At 50.8% G+C, this 27,968-nt stretch overlaps 1 protein-coding gene across 1 annotated transcript in view; it reads left to right on the top strand.

Moving 5' to 3' along the window:
* The window catches only part of lrrk1 (leucine-rich repeat kinase 1), a gene marked incomplete at both ends in the record, with an annotated part of 52,773 nt that extends 25,172 nt beyond the window's left edge, over nucleotides 1-27,601 (top strand). The window contains 24 exon segments of the mRNA XM_084437448.1: nucleotides 279-443; nucleotides 1,250-1,422; nucleotides 1,834-1,954; nucleotides 2,060-2,219; nucleotides 2,736-2,914; nucleotides 3,580-3,677; nucleotides 4,438-4,609; nucleotides 5,200-5,256; nucleotides 5,258-5,370; nucleotides 6,832-6,971; nucleotides 8,387-8,675; nucleotides 10,844-11,004; nucleotides 13,352-13,549; nucleotides 14,174-14,313; nucleotides 14,403-14,540; nucleotides 17,111-17,305; nucleotides 17,564-17,715; nucleotides 20,729-20,846; nucleotides 21,639-21,755; nucleotides 22,988-23,188; nucleotides 24,108-24,322; nucleotides 24,880-25,326; nucleotides 25,500-25,601; nucleotides 27,424-27,601. Of these exon segments, the coding sequence (XP_084293574.1) occupies nucleotides 279-443; nucleotides 1,250-1,422; nucleotides 1,834-1,954; nucleotides 2,060-2,219; nucleotides 2,736-2,914; nucleotides 3,580-3,677; nucleotides 4,438-4,609; nucleotides 5,200-5,256; nucleotides 5,258-5,370; nucleotides 6,832-6,971; nucleotides 8,387-8,675; nucleotides 10,844-11,004; nucleotides 13,352-13,549; nucleotides 14,174-14,313; nucleotides 14,403-14,540; nucleotides 17,111-17,305; nucleotides 17,564-17,715; nucleotides 20,729-20,846; nucleotides 21,639-21,755; nucleotides 22,988-23,188; nucleotides 24,108-24,322; nucleotides 24,880-25,326; nucleotides 25,500-25,601; nucleotides 27,424-27,601 (4,029 nt within the window).
* Between the last annotated feature and the right edge of the window lie 367 nt (nucleotides 27,602-27,968).

Here is a 27,968-nt window from a genome sequence, read left to right as displayed (position 1 = left end):
GCCATGACTGACCGCACGCTAGGTTTAGCCTATCTTGTGGCTAACACACCCAGTGTGTAGGACAAGGGCTGTATGACTCCGCTGCTATCCTGTTGACACTTCCACATACTCACGTCAACATCAACATCACCAGAGCAGAAATACACGTTGCCAGTAAGCGGAATAAAAGATTCATTTTGTTGAGAATACTGGGTACCCTCACACACGGGGAAACCCAAACCCCCCTGACCACCACCTCTCACCTCACCGACGGCGCCGCGGCCCCTGTGTGTTTGCAGATCGACTCGGTGTCGTTCAACGTGTGGGACGTCGGAGGGCCGGCCAGCATGGCCGCGGTCAACCAGTGTTTCTTCACAGACAAGGCGCTGTACGTGATGATCTGGAACCTGGCGCTGGGAGAGGAGGCCGTGGCCAACCTGCAGACATGGCTGCTCAACATCGAGGTGAGGCTAGCGGCGTGCTGGCGAAACTCCGCCCCCTCAGGTCAGAGCCGTCATCACAGTCTCCTCGCGTCTCATACTTAATAACGTATAGATTTATTGATGAGTTGCAGTTGTGACAGCTCAGTGTTCTTGTTAGTTAGTTGGTTAGAGTGTCCGCCCTGATACTGGGAGGTCGGGAGTTCGATCCCCGGCCGAGTCTTACCAAAGACTATAAAATGGTCCCCATTGCCTCCCTGCTTGGCACTCAACATCAAGCGTTGGAATTGGGGGGCTACATCACATCACCAAGTAATTCCCGAGCGCGGCACCGCTGCTGCTCACCGCTCCCCCAGGGGAAGGGTCAAATGCGAAGAACACATTTCACACACTCAGGTGTGAGACAATCATTGGGACTTTAACCTTGATCTGTCCAGAGCTAGGCGTCAGTGAGTATCTGTGTGTATTTCTGAGCAGCGTTGCTATTATGGTTCAGGGCGAGTGACTCAGGAAGTGTGTGTCTGTGAAGGTCATGTCTGTTTTTGTCCTGCTGGGACGAATGAGTTGCTTCTGTCTGACCACAAGGACACGACCACAAGGACAAAACCCACCGTTACAGGATACGGAGACGCGATGGAATGGAGAAGGTCTAAATATGGCCAAGATATGAGCTTCACGTTCTCTGTGGTTGAAGTCATCCTCTGAAGGAATGTGTTTCATACTGAAAAGAACTTAGACCAGAATGATGAAACAAGGTCACGTTGAACCAAAGCCCGGTGTTGGACCGGTTACAGGGTGTTAAGTGTTGTGTTCTGGACTGTTGTGTTGAGGCGCGGGCCCCCCATTCTGCGGTGGTGGTGGTGGGAACACACCTGGACCTCATCGACACCAAGTTCCGCACCGAGAGGATCGCCACGCTGCGCGCCTACATCCTGGCACTCTGCCGGTCCCCGTCCGGCGCCCGGGCAACTGGGTACCCAGACGTCACCTGGAAACACCTGTGGTGAGGTCACGCACTCACACACTCACACATAGACACACACACACTCACACACTCACGCACAGACGCACTCACACACTCACATGCACTCACACACTCGCGCACACACACTCACACATACACACATACACTCACACACATTCACACATACACACAATCACACACGCACACTCATGCACACACACACTCACACTCACTCACTCACTCACTCACTCACTCACTCACTCACTCACTCACTCACTCACTCACCCACACACACGTACACACACTTCACATGACCACAGTACCTCATGTTGTATACTTGTGTCCGCGTGCGTACGTGCATGTGTGCGTGTGTGTGTGTGTGTGTGTGTGTGTGTGCGCGTGTGTGTGCGCGTGTGTGTGCGCGTGTGTGTGTGTGTGTGTGTGTCTCAGTGAGGTGTCCTGTAAGACCCTGGAGGGGCTGGATGGTCTGAAGAGGCTGGTGTACCAGGTGGCGTGCAGCATGAAGGTCAGCAGCAGATCCCCCAGCGGACAGCAGCTGGTGGGCCGGCTGGTGAGTGGGCGGGGCTTGGGGGGGGGGGGGGAAGGCGTGGCGGGGCAGCTCCGGGCGTGCCGTCGTACGCCGCCGTAACCCTCGCGACCCCTGTACGACCCCCAGATCCCGCGGAGCTACCGGGTCCTGCAGGAGGCGGTGCTAGCCGAATGCCAGAGGCGTGACGCGGAGGACGAGGTCCAGTACCTCACCGACACACAGCTGGACCAGGTCATAGAGAAGAACCCAGGAAGTGACATCAGAGACTACGAGGACCTGCAGACTGGTACTTGATAGCTCTCACGTCCGTCTGTTGAAGAGCTATGTAGCTTTTGTTGAGGTGGAGGGGGGGTTGACCTTTGAACGGGGGCTTTCTCCAGTTTTTTTATTACGCAATTGACCACGAGAGGCAGTGGGTTACACAGGATTTTACAACAGCTACGGGGCGTTGTTAGGCCCGACGCGATAGCGGAACATTTCCAGCTATGGTGCAGTTATTAAAACACTTCTCCAGAGCGATCGTTTTTGCTGGTAGGGGAAGTGTTGGAGTCGGACTGATGAGTGCGTTTTTGTAATAGGATACGAAAAAGGCGAGGTTTCTGCGAGTGGTTGCTACGCAAAGCATAGCCTAGCGCTTGATTTTATCAATGGCCTCGTCAATGAGATTGACGGCGCATTAATACTAATTGTTATGCAGTCGCAGCCGTGGGTTACAGAGTATTTTACGGCTACTAGCCAATCAGAATCAAGTATCCAAACTCTCCGTTGTAGAATGTATTTTTTAATCTCTGTCTCTGTGCAGCCATCAGCTTCCTGATGGAGACGGGGACCCTGCTGCACTTCCCAGACACCAGCCACGGGCTCTGCACGCTCTACTTCCTGTGCCCCGTCTGGCTGGCCGAGTGTCTGGAGAGGATCATCCACCTGAAGAGCTCCCGCTCCGTGGCCCGGAACGGGGTCATCCTGGCCCAGGACCTGCGGGTACCTCAATGAATGAATGAATGAAGGAATGAAGGAATGAAGGAAGGAAGGAAGACACAACAAGAATCCAAAGGATAACATTATTTCCGTCATGGTCCTGGAGCTGTTAAGACACATCAACACGTACATTACATTGACACAAATCATCAATTTAAAAAGTAGAAAACTAAACTTCAGACTAAAACCTGAACATCACACATTAGATTATGACCGTTAGAATCCTATGCTATTTCAAGGGGGCTCTTCTTCTACTCTATCCTGAGACACATCCTGACGTTGCTCTTAAAGCTGTGGAGGCTCAAGCTCTGCTTGATGGGGGCAGCTTGTTCCAGTCCTGGGCTCCAGTGTATACAAGGAGAGACATCCGAGGGCATGAACACATGACGCTGACCATGGTCTGATGACCCAAACCTTCCTTATTTTGTTATCACATTGTCACTTTATTTTTCCAATTATATAGAATAAAAAACCCTAGCTTTTTGCATCCGAATGCCTCATCTGTCATGAGTGTGCGAACCTTTTTCACTTCTATGTTAGAGCATGAATACCAACATCCATCCAGTACAAGTCATTGATTTGAAGTGTGCTTGAGAACTACTTCTTTATTATTTGAGAACTAAATCTTTGTTATTGATTTTTGCTTGTTGTTGTTGTTGTTTGTTTAGCTTCTGCTGGTGGGGACGGGGTTCACCCAGCAGACAGAGGAACAGTACTTCCAGTTCCTGGCCAAGTTTGAGATCGCGCTGCCCGTGGCCAACAACAGGTACAGTACAGCACCAAGGACACTGTCCTGTAAACGCTGCTGGAATAGACTCACGAGTCAGTCTCTAAACGCTGCTGGAATAGACTCACAAGTCAGTCTATAAACGAGTCAGTCTCTAAACGAGTCAGTCTATAAACGAGTCAGTCTCTAAATGAGTCGGTCTCTAAACGAGTCAGTCTCTAAACGCTGCTGGAATAGACTCACAAGTCAGTCTCTAAACGAGTCAGTCTCTAAACGAGTCAGTCTATAAACGAGTCAGTCTCTAAATGAGTCGGTCTCTAAACGAGTCAGTCTCTAAACGCTGTGCTCAACTAGAGACAAGACATTCATCCAGGTTTCGTTGCTAAAAGTGGGTGGAAACAATTTGAGAGATTGGAGAAAAAAAAACTGCATTGCAGAACCAATCCAGCGTCTTAGGGGGCGGTCCTTCCTAATGGGGCGGTGGGTGTTTTGTGTTGTTTGGATTCTCCACTCCAGTTTGATTGGAGGACATCATTTCCGGTGAGGCGGGTCCTTCACCCTATTGGAGATGTTGGCAGTGGTTCTGATTGGTAGCGTTGGTTTTCAACTCTGTTCTAGCGACGATTTTCAGACGTCTCTAGACTTTCAGAGGCCGAGATCTCCAAAGTCTGGTATCGCGAGACTACTTGGGGAATGGTAGTCGGACAATACTGACCAAACACATGTCTAGTTCTGCTATTGCTAACTGGCTATGACCTATGTTGTTTTAACTCTCCCCCTGTCCTCTGTTCACCTCTAGCTACCTGCTGCCCCACCTCCTCCCCCCCAAGCCCGCCGTGGACATCCACGGGTTCCGCCAGCAGACGGCCAATACCCTGCAGAGGCTCTTCAAGATGAGCTTCGTCCCCGCGGGCTTCTGGGAGCGCTTCATCGCCCGTATGCTTATCAGCCTCACAGAGATGGACCTGCAGGTAGCAAGGCATCATAGCAAAGGGAGTGAACACTTATGTACATGGGATATTATTTATTTTAATACATTTGCAAAAATCCCTAAAAAAGTTTTTTCACTTTGTCATTATGGGGTATTGTGTGTAGATTGAAGATGGAAAAAATAATTTAATCCATTTTGGAATAAGGCTGTAACACAACAGAATGTGGAAAAAGTGAAGGGTTGTAAATACTTTCCGGATGCACTGTATCTCGAGAGTGCACCGTTTGACAAAACGTTGATATTGACCGTTGTACTGTATATGATCGTAAATAACCTTATAACGTGGCTTATAATGCTAATTCAGAACCTGTCCTTTAACGGGAAAGAAAGTCGTTAGCAATACTTGAAAAGTGGAAATCTGGTCAGTGACCAATCAGAGGCCAAATCAGCCTCTCCACACTGCCCAGTATTTGCCCAATCACTAAGGGCGATCAGCATCCCGTTCAAAATCTGATCAGATTCTCATTGCCATCCACAAACATCGTAGCTGCTTCCCAGAAGCTCTCGCCGTAGGGTTAGAGAGCAGCTGGTATCTGACCTCTGACCCCTGTCCTCTTGCGGTCACGGCAGTCGCTTGAGCCCAGGAAGAATACGAGGAGCGGCCGTCCCAGGAGCACCGTCATCTACCGCTTTCACCGGGAGCCAGCAGAGGAACCGCTGCAGCACCTTCAGGGTCCGGCGCAGCCAGACCATCTACTGGAGGGAGGGGCTGCTGGTCACCTTCGACGGGGGCTACCTGAGGTCAGAGCCCAGGGTCGGTGGTCACAGGGGGGAGAACCTCCGGGATTGATCCTACAATGAGATGCGCACACATGACCTGAGCCTTATGTTCTCTGCATGTATAGGATCCTAAATGAGGATTATCTGGTTGTGAGATAAACTCTTATTAGGCTGTGTTGTTGTACCTCTGAAAACAGAGACTAGCAATATTGGATTTTGGTTAACAAAACAGAACAAAGGCTGAGTGCTCCAGTGGGTTGAGGCAGGAGAACCAAGAAGGTGCTCTTTAGCAGGGAGTCAGATTACCATGGAAAATAAAAAACTAAGGCAGCTCTTCTGGTCCAAAATTAAAAAGCCTTTACTATTGGGCCAGTTCATGATGAACAAATAAAAATTCAGATCTGCCCTGACGAAGGCCTCTTGGCCGAAACATGTAGGCATTTTTAAATGTTCATCATGAACTGGCCCAATAATAAAGGCTTTTTAATTTTGGACCAGAAGAGCTGCCTTAGTTTTTTCTTTTTCATTGGATTTCAGTTATTTAACAATTGTGAATGAAAACACACACTGTGTACAGCCATGTGTTCTTGAATCAAGATGTGAAGCTCTGACATCACCAGCTAGCTAGTTAATCGCTTCCAGAGCTGTCTCAGCACCACGTCCAGAATAATGAATTGAACAAGCCAAGCGCATAATGGCATCCCCTAAAAACAACACTGAACAGCTCCCTCAAATCACCACGTCTGCATCTCAGAGTGGACAAGTGGACGCCACAACCCTGCAGGTCTTTTCCAGGGGCTTTCGCATAGCTACGCGTCGTCCACGCATACCTCCGAGTGTTTTATTTTTATTTTTATTTAACCATTATTTTACCAGGAATTCCCATTGAGATTGGGAGATCTCTTTTACAAGGGAGCCCTGGCCAAAATGGCAGCAGCAGATAGTGTTCAGACAGACAGTGTTCCCCGAGGGTTCTCTGGGCGTTCCCACAGCTCTCACGCTATGAGGGAACCGTTCTCTTGCGTTTTCCGCGTTCTGCGGTCACAGATGGTTTCACCTCCGGGTGGTTCTATCCCCGGGGAGGTGGTGGTTCCGCCGGGGCACCCCGGTCTGCAGCGGCGACGCCAGAACCTTCTGGCAGCCCGCCAGGTTTCTGAGTCCACTTCCCTCACACCGGCGCCGATGAGGGAAGGTTGAGGTAGATGAGGGAAGGATGAGGTAGATGAGGGAAGGATGAGGTAGATGAAGGAAGGATGAGGGAAGGTTGAGGTAGATGAGGGAAGGATGAGGGAAGGTTGAGGTAGATGAGGGAAGGATGAGGTAGATGAGGGAAGGTTGAGGTAGATGAGGGAAGGATGAGAGAAGGATGAGGTAGATGAGGGAAGGTTGAGGTAGATGAGGGAAGGATGAGGGAAGGTTGAGGTAGCTGTTTGAGGCCGTGTGTGACGGAGACTGTGACGACACGCCCACCTCTCTCCGCAGCGTGGAGTCGTCTGACGTCAACTGGAAGAGGAAGAAGAGCGGAGGCATTAAGATCATCTGCCAATCAGAGATGAGAGATTTTTCTGCCATGGCGTTCATCACTGACCACGTCAACTCACTCATCGAGCAGTGGTTCCCTGGTTCGTCTAGCATCTCTCTACTTCTCTCTCTCTCTCTCTGTCTGTACTTCTCTCTCTCTCTGTATCTCTACTTCTCTCTCTGTCTCTCTACTTCTCTCTCTTTCTCTCTCTCTACTTCTCTCTCTCTCTCTCTCTCTACTTCTCTCTCTCTCTGTCTCTCTACTTCTCTCTCTGTCTCTCTCTCTCTCTCTCTGTCTCTCTACTTCTCTCTCTGTCTCTCTACTTCTCTCTCTCTCTCTCTCTCTCTACTTCTCTCTCTCTCTCTGTCTCTACTTCTCTCTCTCTCTCTCTGTCTCTCTACTTCTCTCTCTCTCTGTCTCTATACTTCTCTCTCTCTCTCTCTCTCTACTTCTCTCTCTCTCTCTCTCTACTTCTCTCTCTCTCTCTCTGTCTCTCTACTTCTCTCTCTCTCTCTCTGTCTCTCTACTTCTCTCTCTCTCTCTCTGTCTCTCTACTTCTCTCTTTCTCTACTTGATATTTTATGTTTAAATTGTGAAATGGCCTGAACCTCGATTTTAACTTAATTTTATTGCACCAATAAAGGGATTACTAAAGGTCTCTCTACTTCTCTCTCCCTCCTCTGCTTCTTTTTCTCTGTCTTTACTTCTCTCTCTCTACTTTCTCTCTCTACTTCTCTCTCTCTACTTCTCTCTCTCTCTCTACTTTCTCTCTCTACTTCTCTCTCTGTCTCTCTACTTCTCTTTCTCTCTGTCTCTCTACTTCTCTCTCTCTCTGTCTCTCTCTCTGTCTCTCTACTCTCTCTCTCTCTCTCTACTTCTCTCTCTCTCTCTACTTTCTCTCTCTACTTCTCTCTCTACTTCTCTGTCTACTTCTCTCTGTCTCTGTATTAATGTCTAAATATATACTTATACACCTATATAAAAATAAAAAGGTTTTCCTCATATCTCCTCACTGATGCTCAGCCAGACGCATATCAGCAGACAACTGTCACCTTAATAATCATCTTAATGCAGTCTCAGCGGGGAGTGGATGACAGCCGTTAGTGCGTGTGAAACCCACGAGGAAGAAGAAGTGTGTTAGGTTCCCACTGAGAGATGCTGTAACCGTGCAAACTGATCAGACTTGACAGAACACCTGTCAAAACATCAGAGGCGCGCGGTGGCATGCCGCCTGGGAAAGTACATGTTAGTGTGTGATGGGGCATGAATGTTAGAGAAGGGATGATTTTCGTTTGGGGTTGTCGGGGCTTCGAGTCGCATCATGTCGTGCGTGTGTGTGTGTGTGCATGTGCACACAAGTGTGTGTACGTGCGCACACCCGCGTATGTTTGCACGCGCTGGTGCCCATACCACACATACCTCCATCTGGTACATACTGTATCGCATACAAACACCCTTGAGTAAAACATCTTTGTGCTGTGTTTACATACCTCTGCTCCTCCCTGTGACCCCCAGCCCTGACGGCCAGCGAGAGTGACGGGACCCTCCTGATCGAGCAGTACGCCCCCTGCCCGCTGTGCGCCTCCGTGGGCCAGCAGGGCCCGGCGGGGCCCCCCGCCAGCGGCCCCCACCCCGGGGGAGGAGGAGGAGAAGGAGGAGGAGGGGGGGTGCACTACTTCAACATGGAGGACTGTGTCCTAGCGGCGGTGAAGCAGGACCATATCACCTGCCCCCGGCACACGGACGTTCCCGTCCCCCTCCAGGAGCTGGTCCCCGAGCTCTTCATGACAGACTTCCCCTCGCGGTAACCTCTCACTCCTGACCTCTCACCCCCCATGCCCCTCCATACACCCGAGCTGGGTTCAAAACCGCTCACTCATTCATTCATTCATTCATTCATTCAGTCACTCATTCAGTCACTCATTCAGTCAGTCACTCATTCAGTCACTCATTCATTCATTCACTCACTCACTCACTCACTCACTCACTCACTATGTAGTGTAGTGAACTCGTTCAATTGTAGAGTACATCCACTGTTCGCTAGAAAGTGCTGTGAATTGTGGGTATTTTATAGTGGCCTATATAGTGAATCAAATTAACCGTTAAGAATTCAGACATTAGAATAAAATGAACACTATATAGTGCACTATTTCTGTAATAGTGAATGGCTAGAAACCCAGTTCTGGACTGACCTTGAACCGGGCTAGAAACCCAGCTCTGGACTGACCTTGAACCGGGCTAGAAACCCAGCTCTGGACTGACCTTGAACCGGGCTAGAAACCCAGCTCTGGACTGACCTTGAACCGGGCTAGAAACCCAGTTCTGGACTGACCTTGAACCGGGCTTGTGTTGGGTCTCCTGAAACGAGCGCACGGTGTTCTATTCGGTCAGCGCCGGTTATCAGTTGGACTCATTCACTGGACGGACCCCTCAGCACCAGCCAGGTGGGGAGACGTTACTCACACGCCGTCGTTGTGTGGATGTTATTCTGACGTCAGTCGTTGTGTGGATGTTATTCTGACGTCAGTCGTTGTGTGGATGTTATTCTGACATCAGTCGTTGTGTGGATGTTATTCTGACGTCAGTCGTTGTGTGGATGTTATTCTGACGTCAGTCGTTGTGTGGATGTTATTCTGACGTCAGTCGTTGTGTGGATGTTATTCTGACGTCAGTCGTTGTGTGGATGTTATTCTGATGTCAGTCGTTGTTTGGTCGGTCCACTTTACTGCGGTACTGGAGAGTTCTGGCCCGGCGGTCTCACTCCACTTCCACAGTCGCTTCTCCGACAGGGGTTTGATACGCTCTGTACAGTATACCCTCAAAGACACACACACACACACACACACAAACATGCACACATTCACTCACACACAAATACTGTATATTCAACTCTCTCTCTCTCAAAAGCTACAGAGGGGGACACACAGACACACACACATGTGCGCACACACACACACACACACACACACACATCTCACCAGAGGCTTGGCTGGGTAATGTGTTGTTGCTGATTTCTTGCCAGTGACGTTAATGTGTTGTTGATTCTTAAGGCTACCCCACTACTCACACTTACTGGCACCCTCATCTACAACCCAACCCCCCCCCCCCTCACACACACACTCTGTGCCGTACAGTTAGTTGCACAAGCATATCTCTGTGAAATGCCGCAGGCCTGCTGGGAAGTGTGTTGTTAAGCGAGCAACAATCAGTTCAAATATTTATGCAATCTCTCTGCAGCTCTCATAGACAAGGCTGATATTGACTAAATAATTACTTCCAGAATCAGTGGTGCCACACGTTCCCATCAGCCAGCGCCACCACAGCGCTGAGGCAAGCTAAACACACACACAATCTTAACGGACAGTGAGGTGACTGTGCCGAACTGCAATTTAAAGCATGTTTGAGATTAAATTGGTCAGAATAATGTTCCCCCGGCTATAAGTTCACATGTGGGACCGGACCTGAGAGGAAACGTCGGAGCTCAGTACAGTTTGACTTGGCAGCTCGCCAAGGGTTTTTGTGCTCTATGCTAATGCTAGCCATGCTAATGCTAGCCACACTAATGCTAGCCATGCTAATGCTAGCCACGCTAATGCTAGCCACAGCCATCTTGGTTTGTTTATGTTGCTATGGGTATTTAACGGCAGATGAAAGGGCAGTGTTGCCGTGACGAGGGAGCATGGAGTGATGGGGGAGGGGTCTAATAATGCTGCTATAGTGTTAGCCTATAGGAGAACAGTGCCCTGTCGGCGTAGCGTCACAGATGTGCTGCATGTGCTGGAACACCGGCTAAAGTTTAGGAGGGGAAGTGTGTGTGTGTGTGTGTGTGTGTGTGTGTGTGTGTGTGTGTGTGTGTGTGTGTGTTTGTGTGTGTGGAGCTACTGAGGTACTGACCAGTCCTCTGCGTGTGTGTGTGTTGACCAGTCCTCTGCGTGTGTGTGTGTGTGTGTGTGCGTGTGTGTGTGTTTTCAGGCTGTTCCTGGAGAAGGCCCAGTTTGAATGCACTGAAGAGGATATTCTTGGTCAGGGTGGCAGTGGGACCATCATCTACAGAGCCCGTTACCGGGAGCAGCCGGTGGCCATCAAACGATTCCACTTTAAGAAATGCAGACAGCAAAGCAGCAGTGATACAGGTACAGAAACACACACACATACACACACACACACAACACACACACACTTGACTACAAACAGACACAAACACACATCTCAACATAGAAATAGCTGAAAACAATTAAACAAGCCCCTTGGATCACTTTTGGCTAATTTTGGTCTAATATGATCATATCTACTAGTTTGGGTCTCATATCTCCTGAATGTGTGGTATCTCGTGTACAGGATGTCTGATATGATCTCTCTGTCTCGTATCTCTTATGGCTCAGCCATGGCAGCTGTGTCCTCCTTTGAAGCCTCTCTCTCTCTCTCTCCTTCTTTCTCTCTCTCCTTCTTTCTCTCTCCTTCTCTCTCTCCCCTTTCTCACTCTCTCTCCTTCTTTCTCTCTTCTCTCTCTCTCTTCTCTCTCTCTCTCACACACATCTCTCTCTCTCTCCTCTCTCTTCTTTCTCTCCTCTCTCTCACCTCTCTCTCTTCTCTCTCTCTCCTTTCTCTCTTCTCACTCTCTCCTTCTTTCTCTCTTCTTTCTCTCTCTTCTCTCTCTCTCTCACACACACCTCTCTCTCTCTCTCTCTCTCTTCTTTCTCTCCTCTCTCTCACCTCTCTCTCTTCTCTCTCTCTCCTTTCTCTCTTCTCTCTCCTCTCTCTCTCTTCTCTCTCTCCCCCCTCTCTTCTCTCTCTCCTCTCTCTCTTCTCTCTCTTCTCTCCCTCTTCTCTCTCTCCCTTCTCTTCTCTCTCTCCTCTCTTCTCTCTCTCCCCCCTCTCTTCTCTCTCTCTCTCTCTCATCCTGTTTTCCTCCTCCGTTCTCTTCTTGTCCTCTGCGCCTGAATCCCGTTTCTGGTCGGTCAGTGTCTGTGTTTCCTCTCTGGACTGGACGTCAGGCTGGGATCACGTAGGGGCTCAGCAGGAAACCGCAGCGCAGACAAAACCACTGTCCACGTCTGGAAAGACAGGGATTTGGTTGTAGGCTCTGGCTTTGTGAAAACAACGTATGCTTATGATGAGCTGCCGAAAAACGTCTGCTCGGTATCCTCAGCTTCTGTCCTTCCCAGCAAATGGTTAAATGGTTTAACAAGTGCCATTAACTTGCACTTTGCACTTTGGTACATGCTCATATTGTGGTATGTATAGTTATGTTTATATTTATGGATCTATATTGAGGGATCTATGGATCAGAGTGTGTTTTGTTTTTTTTAGAACTTGAGTATATGTTTATATTTATGGCCTACTATTGTATTTATTATGTATTATGATGCATTATGACTGTAGATTGTATTTTATTTCGGGGCTTATAGAGATGGACGGTAGCCTGTGTTTTAGTACTGCACATACTGTGTTATACTTGCCTATCTACTCCATACTTTCTGTGTGGCTATGTATGCTGTCTGTATGCTGCTGAAAGAAATGGAATTTCCCCCTTGGGGATCAATAAAGGCTATCGTATTGTATTGTAGCATGCCTGTTTTTCGCCCCACAGGGCTAAAAACATCTGAAATAGTGTTTACATTCCTACTGGAGCGATGGAGGGGAATTGATAATCACAATGCCTGCTGCTTGAGAGAGAACCGCTGATTCCTCACAACCGTTTGGCCAGTCAGCTGTTTTGTTTGTGGTAGTTCGGTGTGTTGTGGGGATGTTCATACGAGCGCAAACGTGACCAGGCAGCTGAGTAGTCTCGCCCACGACTACAGAAGCCATTTTGATTCCCGACCAGAGTCGGGCCAAACATCTCCTTAAATCTCCCTCTGGTGAAAAAGAGGTTGACGGCGGCTTTGGCCTTCCTGGGATATCTGACGCCTGGGTGATTTAGTGTGAGGGCCCTCGGCCAGCCCTCCGGCTCAGAGAAGAGCCATCCATCTGATCCTGGCCCGCTGCATCCACATCCCCCAGCCAGAGATCAAGCTCAAGGTGATCTGAGACATGCCTGGCTGGGCAGAATGAGGGGCCTCGGTGCTCCGGTCTGAGAGCTGTGAGGGTTAGGGTTAGGGCCAGCTCCTCCGTCCTGGACTCTGAGTGGCTGTAAACGTTCAGTAACCCAACACTGTTCATTAGGCTTTTATAGTCGGGAGTGAGAGAGGCCCCTGCATGTTAAAGCACCCTGTCTCTAACCTGCCCCCACTAGCTCACACACACACACACACACACACACACACACACACACACATACACACACACACTAGCTCGCTTCGTTAATCTCCACCGTTAACAAGGCTGGGGCTATAAATCATGGCGGTGTGTAGCAGGAAGCGCCGGGGTCTCTAGGTCTCAACTTTTAAGACCTTCGGCGTCGTCTCCAAAGCCCATCAGCGGAGACACCTTTATCCTTTATTTACCTCCCCCTCTCCCTCCCTCCCTCCCCTCCCCCAGACACCATGGTCAGGCACCTGCAGGCGGTGGCCGCGTGCCGGAGCTTCTCGGAGTTCCGTCAGGAGGCCAGTATGCTCCACACGCTGCAGCACCCCTGCGTGGTCCCCCTCCTGGGCATCAGTATCCACCCGCTCTGCTTCGCCCTGCAGCTGGCCCCGCTGGGCAGCCTCAACACCGTCCTGGAGGAGCGCCGCAAAGGTGACCGCACGCTCCGCGCCATTCATCTGCTCTAACGGGTCATTCATCTGCTCTAACGGGTCATTCATCTGTCATTCATCTGCTCTAACGGGTCATTCATCTGTCATTCATCTGCTCTAACAAGTTATTAATCTGCTCTAACGTGTCATTAATCTGCTCTAACGGGTCATTAATCTGTTATAACGTGTCATTAATCTGCTCTAACGTGTCATTAATCTGCTCTAACGGGTCATTAATCTGTTATAACGTGTCATTAATCTGCTCTAACGGGTCATTAATCTGCTCTAACGGGTTATTAATCTGCTCTAACGGGTCATTAATCTGCTCTAACGGGTTATTAATCTGCTCTAACGGGTCATTAATCTGCTCTAACGGGTTATTAATCTGCTCTAACGGGTTATTAATCTGCTCTAACGGGTCATTAATCTGCTCTAACAGGTTATTAATCTGCTCTAATTTGTCATTAATCTGTCTATCTGTTCTAACGTCTCACTAATCTATCATTAATCTGTTCTAATGTGTCATTAATCTGTTCTAACGTGTAATTAATCTATCATTAATCTGTTATAACGGTGAATAATAATGACTATAATTCTAATCCCCCAACTACCCCTCTCCCGATAGGCTCCAGGTACATGCCCCTGGGTCACATGCTCACCTTCAAGGCAGCCTATCAGATCGCAACAGGGCTGGCCTACCTGCACAGGAAGAACATCATTTTCTGCGACCTCAAATCCGACAACATCCTGGTGTGGTCGCTGGAGGTGCGTAGCACGGCGAAAACACGGCGCGTCCCGTCGCCGGTGGGCGGAGCTAGAGGTTGACCCCGCTGCTGTCTCTCGTCCCCCTCCAGGTGTGCGACCCCGTGAACATCAAGCTGTCCGACTACGGCATCTCTCGCCAGTCCTTCCATGAGGGCGCGCTGGGGGTGGAGGGGACGCCAGGCTACCAGGCCCCCGAGATCCGGCCGGGGATCGTCTACGACGAGAAGGTGCTCGCCTCATCAGTACAGTCGGCGATACGCTAGCGGGAGTAGTGACCACGGACGTGGAGGGGGACAGAATACAGCGTTACACCAGTGTTGGGTCATCACTATAGGAGGCTGTTAGAAGCGGAGGTCTCCTGGTTTAATGGGAGGGGGCTCAGTGTTATGACTGGGCTCTTCACCCCTACAGCACTGGGCCACTGTCTGATTACTACCACATGTGAAAGGAGCTGTGTGTGTGAGAAGGAGACGGACTGTGTGTGTGTGTGTGTGTGTGTGTGTGTGTGTGTGTGTGTGTGTGTGTGTGTGTGTGTGTGTGTGTGTGTGTGTGTGTGTGTGTGTGTGTGTGTGGGTGCGTGCGTGCGTGCGTGCGTGCGTGCGTACGTGTGCACAGTACGTATGTGCGTTATACGGTAGCTATACATTTCGCTGACTGTGCCAGTAACTGCACGACATCTTTCCTAAGTGATCGTTTGACCGCGTTGCACTAAAAAGGCAGTCGTAACTAATGCCTCCCATATGCTGGGTCTGCCCTGAGCGGAGTAACGAGGCTGTGTGTGACGTGGCGGCCCCCCCGGGCCCCCCGGGGAAGACAGCTGTACTGGGGGTTACTGGTTCAGTGAGGCTCCCAGGGAAGACGGCTTTACTGGGGGTGACTGGTTCAGCGACGCTCCGTCAGGGATCCTTTCAAAGAGCAGCTAGAAATCTACTAAAGCCTCCATGGCGACTCACCTGCCCTCCCTGCTGCTGTCAGCCAATCAGATCTCTGCCCCTCAACCCCTCAGCTCTCATTTAAAATACTAATGAGGTGAAACTACTGTGGTATAAAACACCGCCTGCACTGAGGAAGAGTAGTATAATACACCACCTCACTGAGGAAGAGTAGTATAATACACCACCTCACTGAGGAAGAGGAAGAGTAGTATAATACACCACCTCGCTGAGGAAGAGGAAGAGTAGTATAATACACCACCTCGCTGAGGAAGAGGAAGAGTAGTATAATACACCACCTCACTGAGGAAGAGGAAGAGGAGTATAATACACCACCTGCACAGAGAGAGAGGGAGAGATACAGGAGAGAAAGACTGAAGGAGAGTGACAGGGAGAGAGAGAGACAGGGAGGGAGAGAGAGAGAGACAGGGAGAGAAAGACTGAAGGAGAGTGACAGGGAGAGAGAGAGAGAGGGAGGGAGAGAGAGACAGGGAGAGAGAGAGAGAGACAGGGAGGGAGGGAGAGAGAGGGAGGGAGAGAGAGACAGGGAGGGAGAGAGAGAGAGACAGGGAGGGAGAGAGAGAGAGACAGGGAGGGAGAGAGACGGAGAGAGAGAGAGAGGGAGGGAGAGAGAGAGGGAGAGAGAGAGAGAGAAAGGGAGAGAGATGGAGGGAGAGACAAGGGAGAGAGACAGGGAGAGAGATGGATTGAGAGAGATGGAGGGAGAGAGACGGATTGAGAGAGGGAGAGAGATGGAGGGAGAGAGAGACGGATTGAGAGAGGGAGAGAGAGATGAAGAATCATGTAGAAGGGAGAGGAAGTGGAATGAGAGGGGCGCAGTGAGCGAAAGGGCAGAAAAGAAAAAAGGAGGGGAAAAAAGGGGGATTGATGAAGAGTGAGACGGCCTCATATGAATGTACCAGGGACCTGTTCCTCCATCCTGCCTGTCTGAAGAGTGAGACGGCCTCATAAGAATGTACCAGGGACCTGTTCTGCCTGTCTGAATGCCCTCCCAGAGCCACTGATAGGCATACGTGGAATAGTTGCCAAGTGATGTCATGAAAGGGCGCTACCGTGGAAGTCCCGTCCTCGGGGGTTTCGGCCTCGGGACCGAGGCTGGCCCTCAGAACCTTGTCCAGACACACTCCACCCCTCAGAGAAAGGAATCTACTTGTCTGTTTGGGAGACAGAAATGAGATGTTCCATAGTCTCTTTCTCTCTCCCTCTCTCTCTCTCTCTCTCTCTCCCCCCTCCCCTCTCTCTCTCTCTCTCTCTCTCTCCCCCTCCCCCTCTCTCTCTCTCTCTCTCTCCCCCCTCTCTCTCTCTCTCTCTCTCTCCCCCCTCCCCTCTCTCTCTCTCTCTCTCTCTCTCTCTCTCCCTCCCCCTCTCTCTCTCTCTCTCTCCCCCTCCCCTCTCTCTCTCGCTCTCCCTCCCTCCCTCCCTCCCTGTCTCTCTCTCTCTCCCTCTCTCTCTCTCTCTCTCTCTCCCTCCCTCCCTGTCTCTGTCTCTGTCTCTCTCTCTCTCTCTCCCCCTAATCTGTGACCGGCATGTCTTTGCCTGTCCATTTTCCTCTCTCAAGCATGACGTGCTCGTCCGTCAGTCCTTCCCTGACCCTCATCCCTCCCTCATCTGTCAGTCCTGACCCTCATCCCTCCCTCATCCCTCAGTCCTGAACCTCATCCCTCCCTCGTCCGTCAGTCCTGACCCTCATCCCTCCCTCATCCCTCAGTCCCGCCCTGACCCTCATCCCTCCCTCATCCGTTAGACCTAACCCTCATCCCTCCCTCATTCCTCAGTCCTGACCTGACCCTCATCCCTCAGTCCCGCCCTGACCCTCATCCCTCCCTCATCCCTCCCTCCCCCAGGTGGACGTGTTTTCCTACGGGATGGTTCTGTACGAGCTTCTGTCGGGCTGCCGGCCCGCCCTGGGACACCACCAGCTCCAGATCGCGAAGAAGCTGTCGAAGGGCGTGCGCCCGGCGCTGGGTCCGCCCGAGGAGGTCCAGTTCAGCCGTCTGCACGGCCTGATGACGGAGTGCTGGGACACCAAGCCCGAGAAGGTCTCGTCTCTAAACGGAGCGCTCTTATATCCACTCTGTTCTGACCACGTTCTGACCCTCCTCAAAGCTGATACAGCTGTGTGTGTGTGTGTGTGTGTGTGTGTGTGTGTGTGTGTGTGTGTGTTTGTGTGTGTGTGTGCGTATATGTGTGTGTGTGTGTGTGTGTGTGAGTGTGTGTGTGTGTGTGCGTGTGCACGTGCGTATCTGTCTGTGTGTGCGTATCTGCGTGTGTGTGCGTGTGTGTGTGTCCCGGTCCAGAGGCCTCTAGCCATGCAGTGTGTGCGTCAGATGCAGGACCCCAGCTTCCCCTGCCTGCGCTACCTGCTCCGCTGCTCCTCCCACGCCCAGCTGTTCCTCTCGCACCTGCAGGGACACAGCGCCGTCTTCTGGGATGGGGACAAAGACCACAGGTGTGTGTGTGTGTGTGTGTGTGTGTGTGTGTGTGTGTGTGTGTGTGTGTGTGTAGGTTCTCTCATGTATGATCATGTTGAAGGAACATGGATCTGTCACGTCTAGGGCTGGGTATCGATTCGAATTTCAAGAATCGATTCGATTCCGATTCACAAGGTTCAGAATCGATTATCACGATTCAATTTGATTCGATTCGATTCAATATCGATTCGGTTAGTGTTACTAAAACCTGTTTTTTTTTTTTTTTAGCTGTTACCTTAATTACATGACTGCCAAGTTATGCAACACATCAATACTAGGGCTGGGTATCGATACTGATTTCCAAAAATGAATGAATGAATGAATCATTGAATGAATTAATTAACTATTCATTCCTTCATTTATTCATTCCTTCATTAAATAAAAGATCGATTTTGGGACTCATGAATCGATTCTGAACCATTTGATTCAGAATCGATTCAGAATCGATTAATTGATTTTTTTTAACCCAGTCCTAGTCACGTTTGTCTGTCGTGTGTCAGTGTGAGTGAGACGGTACCAGCTGCTCCACTCCCAGCTGCATAAGTTAACCCTCTCACATTAACCCTCTCACTCTGTTAACCCTCACTCCCAGCTGCATAACTAATGTTTACCAGGAAGACGTCTTTCCCTGGTAGAGCTGACCCTAACCCAGTCCTCTCTGGAACCTCCTGTCCAGGTCGCTCACTCAAGGGGGAGAGGAGTGGCTCTTTTCAGCTGTCTGCATTCTAATTCCCTTCTCCTTTGTGGCCGTGTGGAGACAGAGTGTGTGTGTGTTCTGGGATACTGGGTCTCTATGAAATTAATAAGGATCTAAGGATGTTTTGAAGCTTCTTATGCATGCGCAGCTTCAAAAAAGGGAGCATCACACACACACACACACACACACACTCAGACGAACATAATAGGAGCCAGTGGCGCTGCCGTCTGCTGTAATTGCGGTGGTGAGTGTTCTTCTCTGTGAGCTCCGCTCTCTGAGTTGATCTGCTTCTAGGAAGGAGCTTTCATCCCTCTGGACAGGTGCTGCTAATAACTGTGATCGGCTGCCTTCCTGCCCCTAACCCTCTCACTCTGTTAACCTTCTCACTCTGTTAACCCTCTCACTACTCTGTTAACCATCTCACTACTCTGTTAACCATCTCACTACTCTGTTAACCCTCTCACTCTGTTAACCCTCTCACTCTGTTAACCTTCTCACTCTGTTAACCCTCTCACTACTCTGTTAACCATCTCACTACTCTGTTAACCCTCTCACTCTGTTAACCCTCTCACTCTGTTAACCCCCTCACTCTTTTAACCCTCTCACTCTGTTAACCCTCTCACTCTGTTAACCCCCTCACTCTGTTAACCCTCTCACTCTGTTAACCCTCTCACTCTGTTAACCCCCTCACTCTGTTAACCCCCTCACTCTGTTAACCCTCTCAACATTAACCCTCTCACTCTGTTAACCCCCTCACTCTGTTAACCCTCTCACTCTGTTAACCCTCTCACTCTGTTAACCCTCTCACTCTGTTAACCCCCTCACTGTTAACCCTCTCACTCTTTTAACCCTCTCACTCTGTTAACCCTCTCAACATTAACCCTCTCACTCTGTTAACCCTCTCACTACTCTGTTAACCATCTCACTCTGTTAACCCTCTCACTCTGTTAACCCTCTCACTCTGTTAACCCTCTCAACATTAACCCTCTCACTGTTAACCCTCTCACTCTTTTAACCCTCTCACTCTGTTAACCCTCTCACTCTGTTAACCCTCTCACTCTGTTAACCCTCTCAACATTAACCCTCTCACTCTGTTAACCCTCTCACTACTCTGTTAACCATCTCACTCTGTTAACCCTCTCACTCTGTTAACCCTCTCAACATTAACCCTCTCACTCTGTTAACCCTCTCACTCTGTTAACCCTCTCACTCTGTTAACCCCCTCACTGTTAACCCTCTCACTCTGTTAACCCTCTCACTCTGTTAACCCTCTCACTCTTTTAACCCTCTCACTCTGTTAACCCTCTCAACATTAACCCTCTCACTCTGTTAACCCTCTCACTCTGTTAACCCTCTCACACTAACACTCTCACTCTGTTAACCCTCTCACTCTGTTAACCCTCTCACTACTCTGTTAACCATCTCACTCTGTTAACCCTCTCACTCTGTTAACCCTCTCAACATTAACCCTCTCACTCTGTTAACCCTCTCACTCTGTTAACCCTCTCACACTAACACTCTCACTCTGTTAACCCTCTCACTCTGTTAACCCTCTCACTCTGTTAACCCTCTCACACTGTTAACTCTCTCACATTAACCCTCTCACATTAACTTCCACTGCTCCTCCAGACCTGCACTCCTACTCTGGAAACTGACCGTGGCTCAACTGACCTCAGTCAAACTAGCCGTGCGCGTGCACGTGTGTGCGTGCGTGTGTGTGTGCCTGCGTGCGTGCGTGTACAACATGTTAACGTATGAATGTGTTGTGTGTGTGTCCTGTAGGAACTACAGCATGGTGAACGTATGAACGTGTGTGTGTGTGTGTGTGTGTGTGTCCTGTAGGAACTACAGCGTGGTCAACATGTTGTGTGTGTGTGTGTGTGTGTGTGTGTGTGTGTGTGTGTGTGTGTGTGTCAGTGGCGGCTGGTGACTAAAAAAACTGAGGAGGACATGAGAAAGAGAGGCGAACCGCCCATGGGCGCCGGGGGGCAGTTATTATTTGAAATATCAGCTTGTGAACGTGTTGTGTGTGTGTGTGTGTGTGTGTGTGTGTGGTGTGTGTGTGTGTGTGTGTGTGTGTGTGTGTGTGTGTGTAGGAACTACAGCGTGGTGAACGTGTTGTGTGTGTGTGTGTGTGTGTGTGTGTGTGTGTGTGTAGGAACTACAGCGTGGTGAACGTGTTGTGTGTGTGTGTGTGTGTAGGAACTACAGCGTGGTGAACGTGTTGTGTGTGTGTGTGTGTAGGAACTACAGCGTGGTGAACGTGTTGTGTGTGTGTGTGTGTGTGTGTGTAGGAACTACAGCGTGGTGAACGTAGAGAAGGGTCAGGTGGAGGTGAAGAGGATGCCATGTCCAGGAAGCAAACTCAGCTGTCAGATGAAGATGGATAACACCCTCTGGACCGCCACTGAGGTGGGCCAATCACGCAGCACCGCTGCCTTTCACCGTGATAGGCTGGCCAAACGATACCCGCTTATAAAACACACACATGTGAGCATCACTGGAGGTTTGGTCCTGATGTCTGCAATCCTCAAAATGCTAGAGGCCCAAATACCTTCTTTGTTTGCCTGTTGTCCTTTTTCATGTTCCGAAAATTTTTCCAAAGAACCCATTCAATTTTGTTGTCAAAATCCACGTCCTGTGAGAAGTGTGAGCAGCTCTGAGTCTTTGAAGCCCTCTTTCTCTGCTTAGTGATTTCAGCTGTACCAGCATTCACAGAAGCATATCTTCTTCAAATATTTGCAGATTTCAATGCATGGCACATCATCTGAAAGCTTACAGTCTGCACTTTCATAATCTGTACAACCTCCAGTGGCTGTCACATATTTCTTAGGGAAGTTAACATAGTTCTGTTTTGTTGTAGGGGCACTTAGCATGTAGTGTTTGTAATCATAAGCAAGAGCGTACAGTACTCTATGATGAGTGGTTTCACAACGCTGCTTGTGGACACCATGTCCACACTGGCACAATCTGATCTAAGGATCTATAGTTTTCTATGAAGGAATGTGTTTGTCCAAGGTTTGAGCAGGTTGTTAATTTAACATCGACTTTGTTGCGTGCGTCAGACCCAGATTAAATCCCCCCCAGAAACAAACATTGCAAAGGTGACTCAACAACATGGCTGCCAGTTCCCAACAAGTCTGCTTGTCTGTGTGCGTGTCCCTCACTAACGCCTGATCAAATCTGTGGTGATTGTGTGTCTAGGAGCAGGAAATGTTCATCTACAGTCTGAAGGAGATGTGTCCCCTGAGTCAACCCCAGTACCAGCTGTCCTGCCCGGCTGTGGTCACCTGTCTGCTCCCGGTGCCCGCCAGGGACCAGGTGGGTAACCGGCCCCGCCCTGTCCCACAGCGTCACCAGCGTCCATTGCAAAGTGAAGACGTCTCTTTCAGATACAGAGACCTCAGAGAAACCTAACCTGTTACACGTTACGATGTGAAACCTTGCAAACGGGAAAATCACGTTGTCGTTGTCTTTATGGACTTTCTGTTTCTACTGCCGCGACAAGTGGGTAATAACAAGCACATAACAGCGCGGTAACTGCTAGGCAGCTACTGTAATTGGCCCCTAAAACTAACCTACGGTCTTTTGTGCTGTGGCGATTTATTTGCGGTCTGACCGTCATTAACCGAACTCTGCTAACTGTGGGAAAGGCTGTTTTATGCCGGGAGTTGCGAACAGTTGCCTATTACCCTCCTGACCTCCCTCCCCCTTCCTCCCCCCTGAACCCGGGGCCCTTTGAAGTCCAGTCGGGGGGGGGGACCAGGTGTGGAGCCGCGTCTCCTGGAGCCTCCTGTCTGAAGCCGGGGCCTGAGATTCGGGCTTAACGGCCCCCGCCCCAACCTCAGAGGGAAGCGGTCCAATCTGCAGCTATCAGGCTAATTCTACCCGCTGCCTTTGATCCCACTTTCACTAACGTCAGGTTGACCCCAACAGCTGGTTGTTGCTAGGGGAACGGAGAGGTCACCCCTGGAAAGGTCACTCCAGGAACGTGAAGGGCTCCACGCCGGCTGCTTTAGTGAGCGGTGGAGTGAAGACCCACTGTACAACATGATTTATCGGCCATGTTTGCTGTATGAACTTCGGTACCATCGTACTAGGGTAGCAAATTTCAAGGAATTTCATTCATCGATAACTATTAACCTTAACAAACGATAGTCGATTAATTGATAAGAACGTCCAACGCCAGACTGCGCTTTGCTCGCTTCATTTTTTTTGTCTTCTTCTGCTGTGTTGTTGAAATTTCCCAGCATCCCAACTAGCCTTCACTATATGGCGTGGCGCCATCATGTGCAGTCAGACCCTAAATCATGATTACATTTCACGCATCTCCCGTTGATAACGTTCGTTCCCCCCCCAAAAAAGTTCTGTTCCATTAACAAGCAGTTAATCAAGTAACCAAATCTTACTCTAGTAAATTCTTATCGGCAATTAATCGATAGTCGATGAACTGTTAACACCCCTAATCGGTACTCCGCGTTTCTGGCGTGCCATATGTCCTGCTAGCGCTGCTGACCCTCACCCCTCCGCCCCCCGCTTGCCCCCCCCCTCAGCGGACCCTGGCGCGGGTGTTTGCGGGCATGTCCGACGGCCTGCTGGCCGTCTACACCCTGGTGGAGGAGATGCCCGTGGAGGGGGAGACCTACCTGTGCTCCCACACCCTCAACAAGACGGTGTTTGGCCTGGAGGACTCGGACCCCAGGCAGAGGCCCTACCCGGTCAAGAGCATGGCGCTGCTCGCTACCGGCTCACAGGTCAGAACCACTCACCTTCTCCTTCGTCATGCGGGTTAGATGTTGTGTTTTCCTCTCCTCCCCAGGCTCGGGGACGAGGGGCTATCCTTTTACCACCCCGAGCCTGGGTGAGGGGTCACCCGGGATATATATCCACACACCAACGCTCTGATACACTCACCAAAAATACACATGATTGAACCTTTATTTAAGCAGGTAGACCCATTGAGATGCGTGGTCTCTTTTACAAGGGAGACCTGGCAAAGAGCAGCGGCAATAAAATCTACCGTTCGTCACATAAAACACAAACACATTGAGCTGCTTGCATGTTAGTAAAAGTGCTTACACAGCACAATGCATAATACTTCACACAAAAAGAACAGAGTAGCTGGTCATAAAAGTACATTACTGAGGGGGTACAGTCTTTTTTAAATTGGGGACCTATTCTACAGAAAACTACGCCACTCTTCCTGGAAGGAGCTGTAATAATGATTTAAACTCACCCAGCGAGACCAGGGTCCCTGAGTGGGTCAGGTCTTGTAATCCAATGCCAGAGGTGCACAGTGAGAGAAAGTCTTCCCTAGTTCAGTGAGTAACGTTACTCTGGGGTGTTTTAAAGACGTTTTTAGAAGTATGCATACGGTACCGTACCATTCAGACCTGGGTCATCATTTTAGATGTACCATTTGAAATACTTATTGCAAATAGTAATATTTAGTAATATAATGGTTGGGTCTTGTCTAGCACAATGGAGCCAATAGGCTATTACCACACAATGCAAACCCCGCCCACCTAACTCCCACCAAGCAAACACTAAAGTGACTGAAAGTATTTTGAATAGTATTTCCACCCAGGTGTGATGACAATGTACCACTATATTGTGATGTCATAATAGCATCATGTGATGAACTGTGGCCCTAACCCCTCCCCCTGGCTGCAGCTGTGGTTCTCTAACGGTCCGGGCGTGCTGGTGCTAGACTGCCAGAGCCTGCGGGCGGTCCGGCGCCTGGACCCCTACCGCCCCCCGTCCTGCGTGCTCGCCCTGGCCTCCAGTCAGTCGGTCTGGGGCGACGAGGCGGTGTGGACCCTGGACGACCACACCAACACGCTGCTGCTCTTCCACGCCGCCAGCTACCAGCTCTGCGCCACCTACAGGTGAGCGGCGAGACGACGGCCTGTTTCCTCTGTCCACAGCTAGTGATTAGTCCAGTTCTATAGTACATCCTAATGATGCAGTCCAGTTCTATAGTACATCCTAATGATGCAGTCCAGTTCTATAGTACATCCTAATGATGCAGTGCAGTTCTTCTGGGGCGGTTGTGGTAGAGCGGGTCGTCCAGTGATCGTAGGGTCGGCGGTTCGAATCCCGCCTCCTCCTGTCCACATGTCAAAGTGTCCTTGAGCAAGACACTGAACCCCACATTGCTCCCAATGAGCAGGTTAGCGCCTTGCATGGCAGCTGCCGCCATGGGTGTGTGTGAATGTCTGTGTGTGAATGAGAGGCCTGCATTGTAAAGCGCTTTGGGATAAAAGCGCTATATAAGTGCCGCCTATTTACCATTTGTAGTCTGAGGAGAAAGGGCTTCCTTGACCCTGTCACGTCTGTCCACTCTCAGGGGTGTTCGTGTCGGAGTAGCTGCTCTTTGTGCTTTGTGACTTTTATGTTAAGCAGGTATTGACTGGTAGATATTGATCGTTTCGTGTCATCTCAGCTGTGGCGACGCCAACCCTCTCCGGGATGCGTTCGCCGTGCAGTGGCCCGCCGCTGTTTCCCTGGCGACGGCCCCCGACGCGGATGCAGAGCCAAAGGTTCCGGAGGAGGCGGAGCCCGAATGGTCCAACGGGGAGGTGACGCTGATCTACAGCGAGGAGGCGGGGACCCAGATCATCCAGCACCAGGATTCGCTGACAGACTACTGCTCCATGTCGTCTGACTCCGCCCCTTCCTCGGAGCTGCCGGGATTGGACAGGTCCAGTTCGGGAGTCCTCAGCTCATTGGCCAGCTCCGGCAGCATGCCCCTCTCGACAGACTGTGAGGAGAGGGACGGGACAGAGAACCAGCAGGCTGCCCACGACCACGACCCCGCCGTGAACCCCTCACCCCCCCACCTGCAGGCCCTAAGCGTTCTGGCGGTGAACGGGACCATCTGGGTCCCCAGGTAGCCATGACACCCACAAGCACCACTACTTAACACGGGCTCAGAGATGGTTTTATAGAGGAGTGAATAACGTTTGCTTGTGTGTGTGTGTGCGTGCGTGTGTGTGTGTATATGTGTGTGTATGTGTATATGTGCGTGTGCGTGTGCGTGTGTGTGTGTGTGTCTTGGGACAGGCGTGGCGGTGACGTGATGGTGATCGAGGTGCAGCAGCAGGCCGGACAGCTCCGGGGCCGCGTCATCGCCGTCCTCAGCCCCCCTGGAGACTCCTCCTACGGGTGAGGTCACTTCCTGTCAAGAGAGCCGTTGCTCTACAGTGGCTTCCTCTCCTCAGCTACTGTGATTCATCTCTACTACAGTAAAATGGCCGCCTCAGTAGAAGGTTGTTCACAAATGTAGCGTCTCAGAGAGTGAACTGAACAGATGGGATTCTGTCCGGAGTGAACGGGTTTAGAACCGGTACCGGCGCCGTTAAAGGCTGCAGCGTCCACCGGGAAATCAGGGAAACCAGGTGGGCGCCTTCTCCGGCCAATCAATGGGCTAATTGTGAGGCCGAGTGGAGGAGCTAACTCAGCAACCCTGCAGGCGCCGCCGCTGTACAGCTGCCTTCACACAGATTGGACCACGGAACAATCCAGAAGCAATTACAGCATCCAATAGAAAAGCGCAGTAAGGTTCCATTACCGTAGCGGGCCAAATGTCAAGGCAATCCATTTGTGCTGCAACACGGCCTCTGTTCTGGATCTGTGGCCGAGAGCAGCAGTGAAGAACGAGCCTCATCATATCTGAGGGCGCCGGTTCTTCAGGGCTCAGCTTGCACTGCTGGCACCGGGGAAAAAAGGAAAAGAGCCTAGATATTAATTTGCTGATTCAGCTTCAATAAAGCCTGGAGAGATCCGTCATCATGTGCTTACGGTGGTTAGCTGGGCTCTGTAATTACGCCTATAAAAGAGCCAGCAGCTGCTTGCAGAAAGGGCTTCTGTCTGAGTTCACACACACACACACACACACGCACGCACGAGGGGCCGGGCCTTTTAGCAACAGGCAATAAAAGGGCCACCCAAAGCAGATATTTTAATAAGCAGTCGTGTCAGGGTGCACCTGTAACAGTCGGAACACTTCAGCAGGTCACGGCGAGGCCCTGAGAATCAGCCTGGGGTCGGGGGTCGCTGCTCAGCTCTGAGGTCATCTACACGTGAATCGTTTCATCTGACGACCCATGAAAACTGACCGCCTTCGCTAATTTTTGTATATTTCTTTAATGTACGCAGTCGCTAACAAATAAACTAAACTGAAAATCAGTCGTTTTAGATAGCGGCTCAAGTTCAAGTTGTACTTTTCGAGAATTGTTGCATTGGTGAGGGAGACGGCAGCCTGGAAATGGCTGATGTGTTCCCTTAACGGTTCATCGTTTGAGTGGACACGTTCGCATGCTGACAGGCCAGATTATGTCCGTTGTTGCCGCTGAGCTGTGCATGTGGTCGTTATGGGATGTACATTACAGAACATGAAATACCAGCAGAAGAACATAATGACACGGCCTTGTACAGGGATGAAGCACGGAGGGTTAATACAGGGTTGTACTCCTCCATGGTGTGAGCACTCTCTCCCTCCAACGACCTTGACACAAACCCCCAAAACTACCAGGGAGAGCCGGGCCCATGAACGCTGACCTGTGGTCAGTTCCTAGCTCGTTCCTTTAAAGCGAAGGTTAGGATACACAGAGGTCAGGCTGGCCCTGGATCAGCGCTGGGTGGATTCCAACTCCAGAACAGTGAGCTCTGTGTCCTCATCGGCCTTCCCAGTACAGCCCTCAGACTTCTAGGAAGAGTCCACATGCTAATTTCAGTCAAGTTGCCCAAATTGAACTGCTCCCTCTCTCTCTCTCTCTCTCTCTCTCTCTCTCTCCCTCTCTCGCTCTCTCTCTCTCTCTCTCCCTCTCTCGCTCTCTCTCCCCCTCTCTCTCTCTCCCTCTCTCCCTCTCTCTCTCCCCCTCTCTCTCCCTCTCTCCACACATCCTCTCTCTCTACTTCTCGTTTCACTCACTCAACACTCATCCTATCTCCTCCTCCTCCTCCTAACCCTCCCCGGTACCCCCAGAGTCCTGGAGGAGGCAGCGTTGGTCGCGAAGGACACTGTTGTGTGCGGCTTCCTGAAGGAAAACAGCGAGTGGTGCCTGTGTGTCTGGCGAGGCTGGGGCGAGCGCGAGCTGGAGCTGTTCTACCGGGCCTACGAGGAGCTGGGCTGCCTGGAGACCAGCATGAGAAAAAGAAGGTAGCCGTTGTGCTGCGGCCCGGGGGCAGAATGGGCGCTCTGTCCAGGCACCCCAGCCGCTGGGGAACTGCCCCTGACAGGCCACCAGTGTTCAGGACCCGAGCCTGCGGGCTCCAACGCTCGCCAGGGCCCGGGGAGGCGTGACGGCGCTCGGAAGGAGGCTCCGATCGGGGCTCATCTCAACACGCCGTCCGAGGGCCCGCGCCCGCTGGACCCGCCCACCTGTGTGTGTGTGTGTGTGTGTGTGTGTGTGTGTGTGTGTGTGTGTGTGTGACTGGTGTGTGTGACTGAGTAGCGGGAGTGACGGCGTCGTCGAGGGACAGCTGGAGGGGCGGGGCTTCAGAGCCTTACTGACTAGCGGTGTGTGGGAG

The sequence above is a fragment of the Borostomias antarcticus genome (assembly GCF_949987555.1).
Source record: "Borostomias antarcticus genome assembly, chromosome: 4".
NCBI lineage: Eukaryota > Metazoa > Chordata > Actinopteri > Stomiiformes > Stomiidae > Borostomias > Borostomias antarcticus.
The sequence above is the reverse complement of the archived record's forward strand: the minus strand, read 5'-3'. Positions and strand labels throughout refer to the sequence as shown.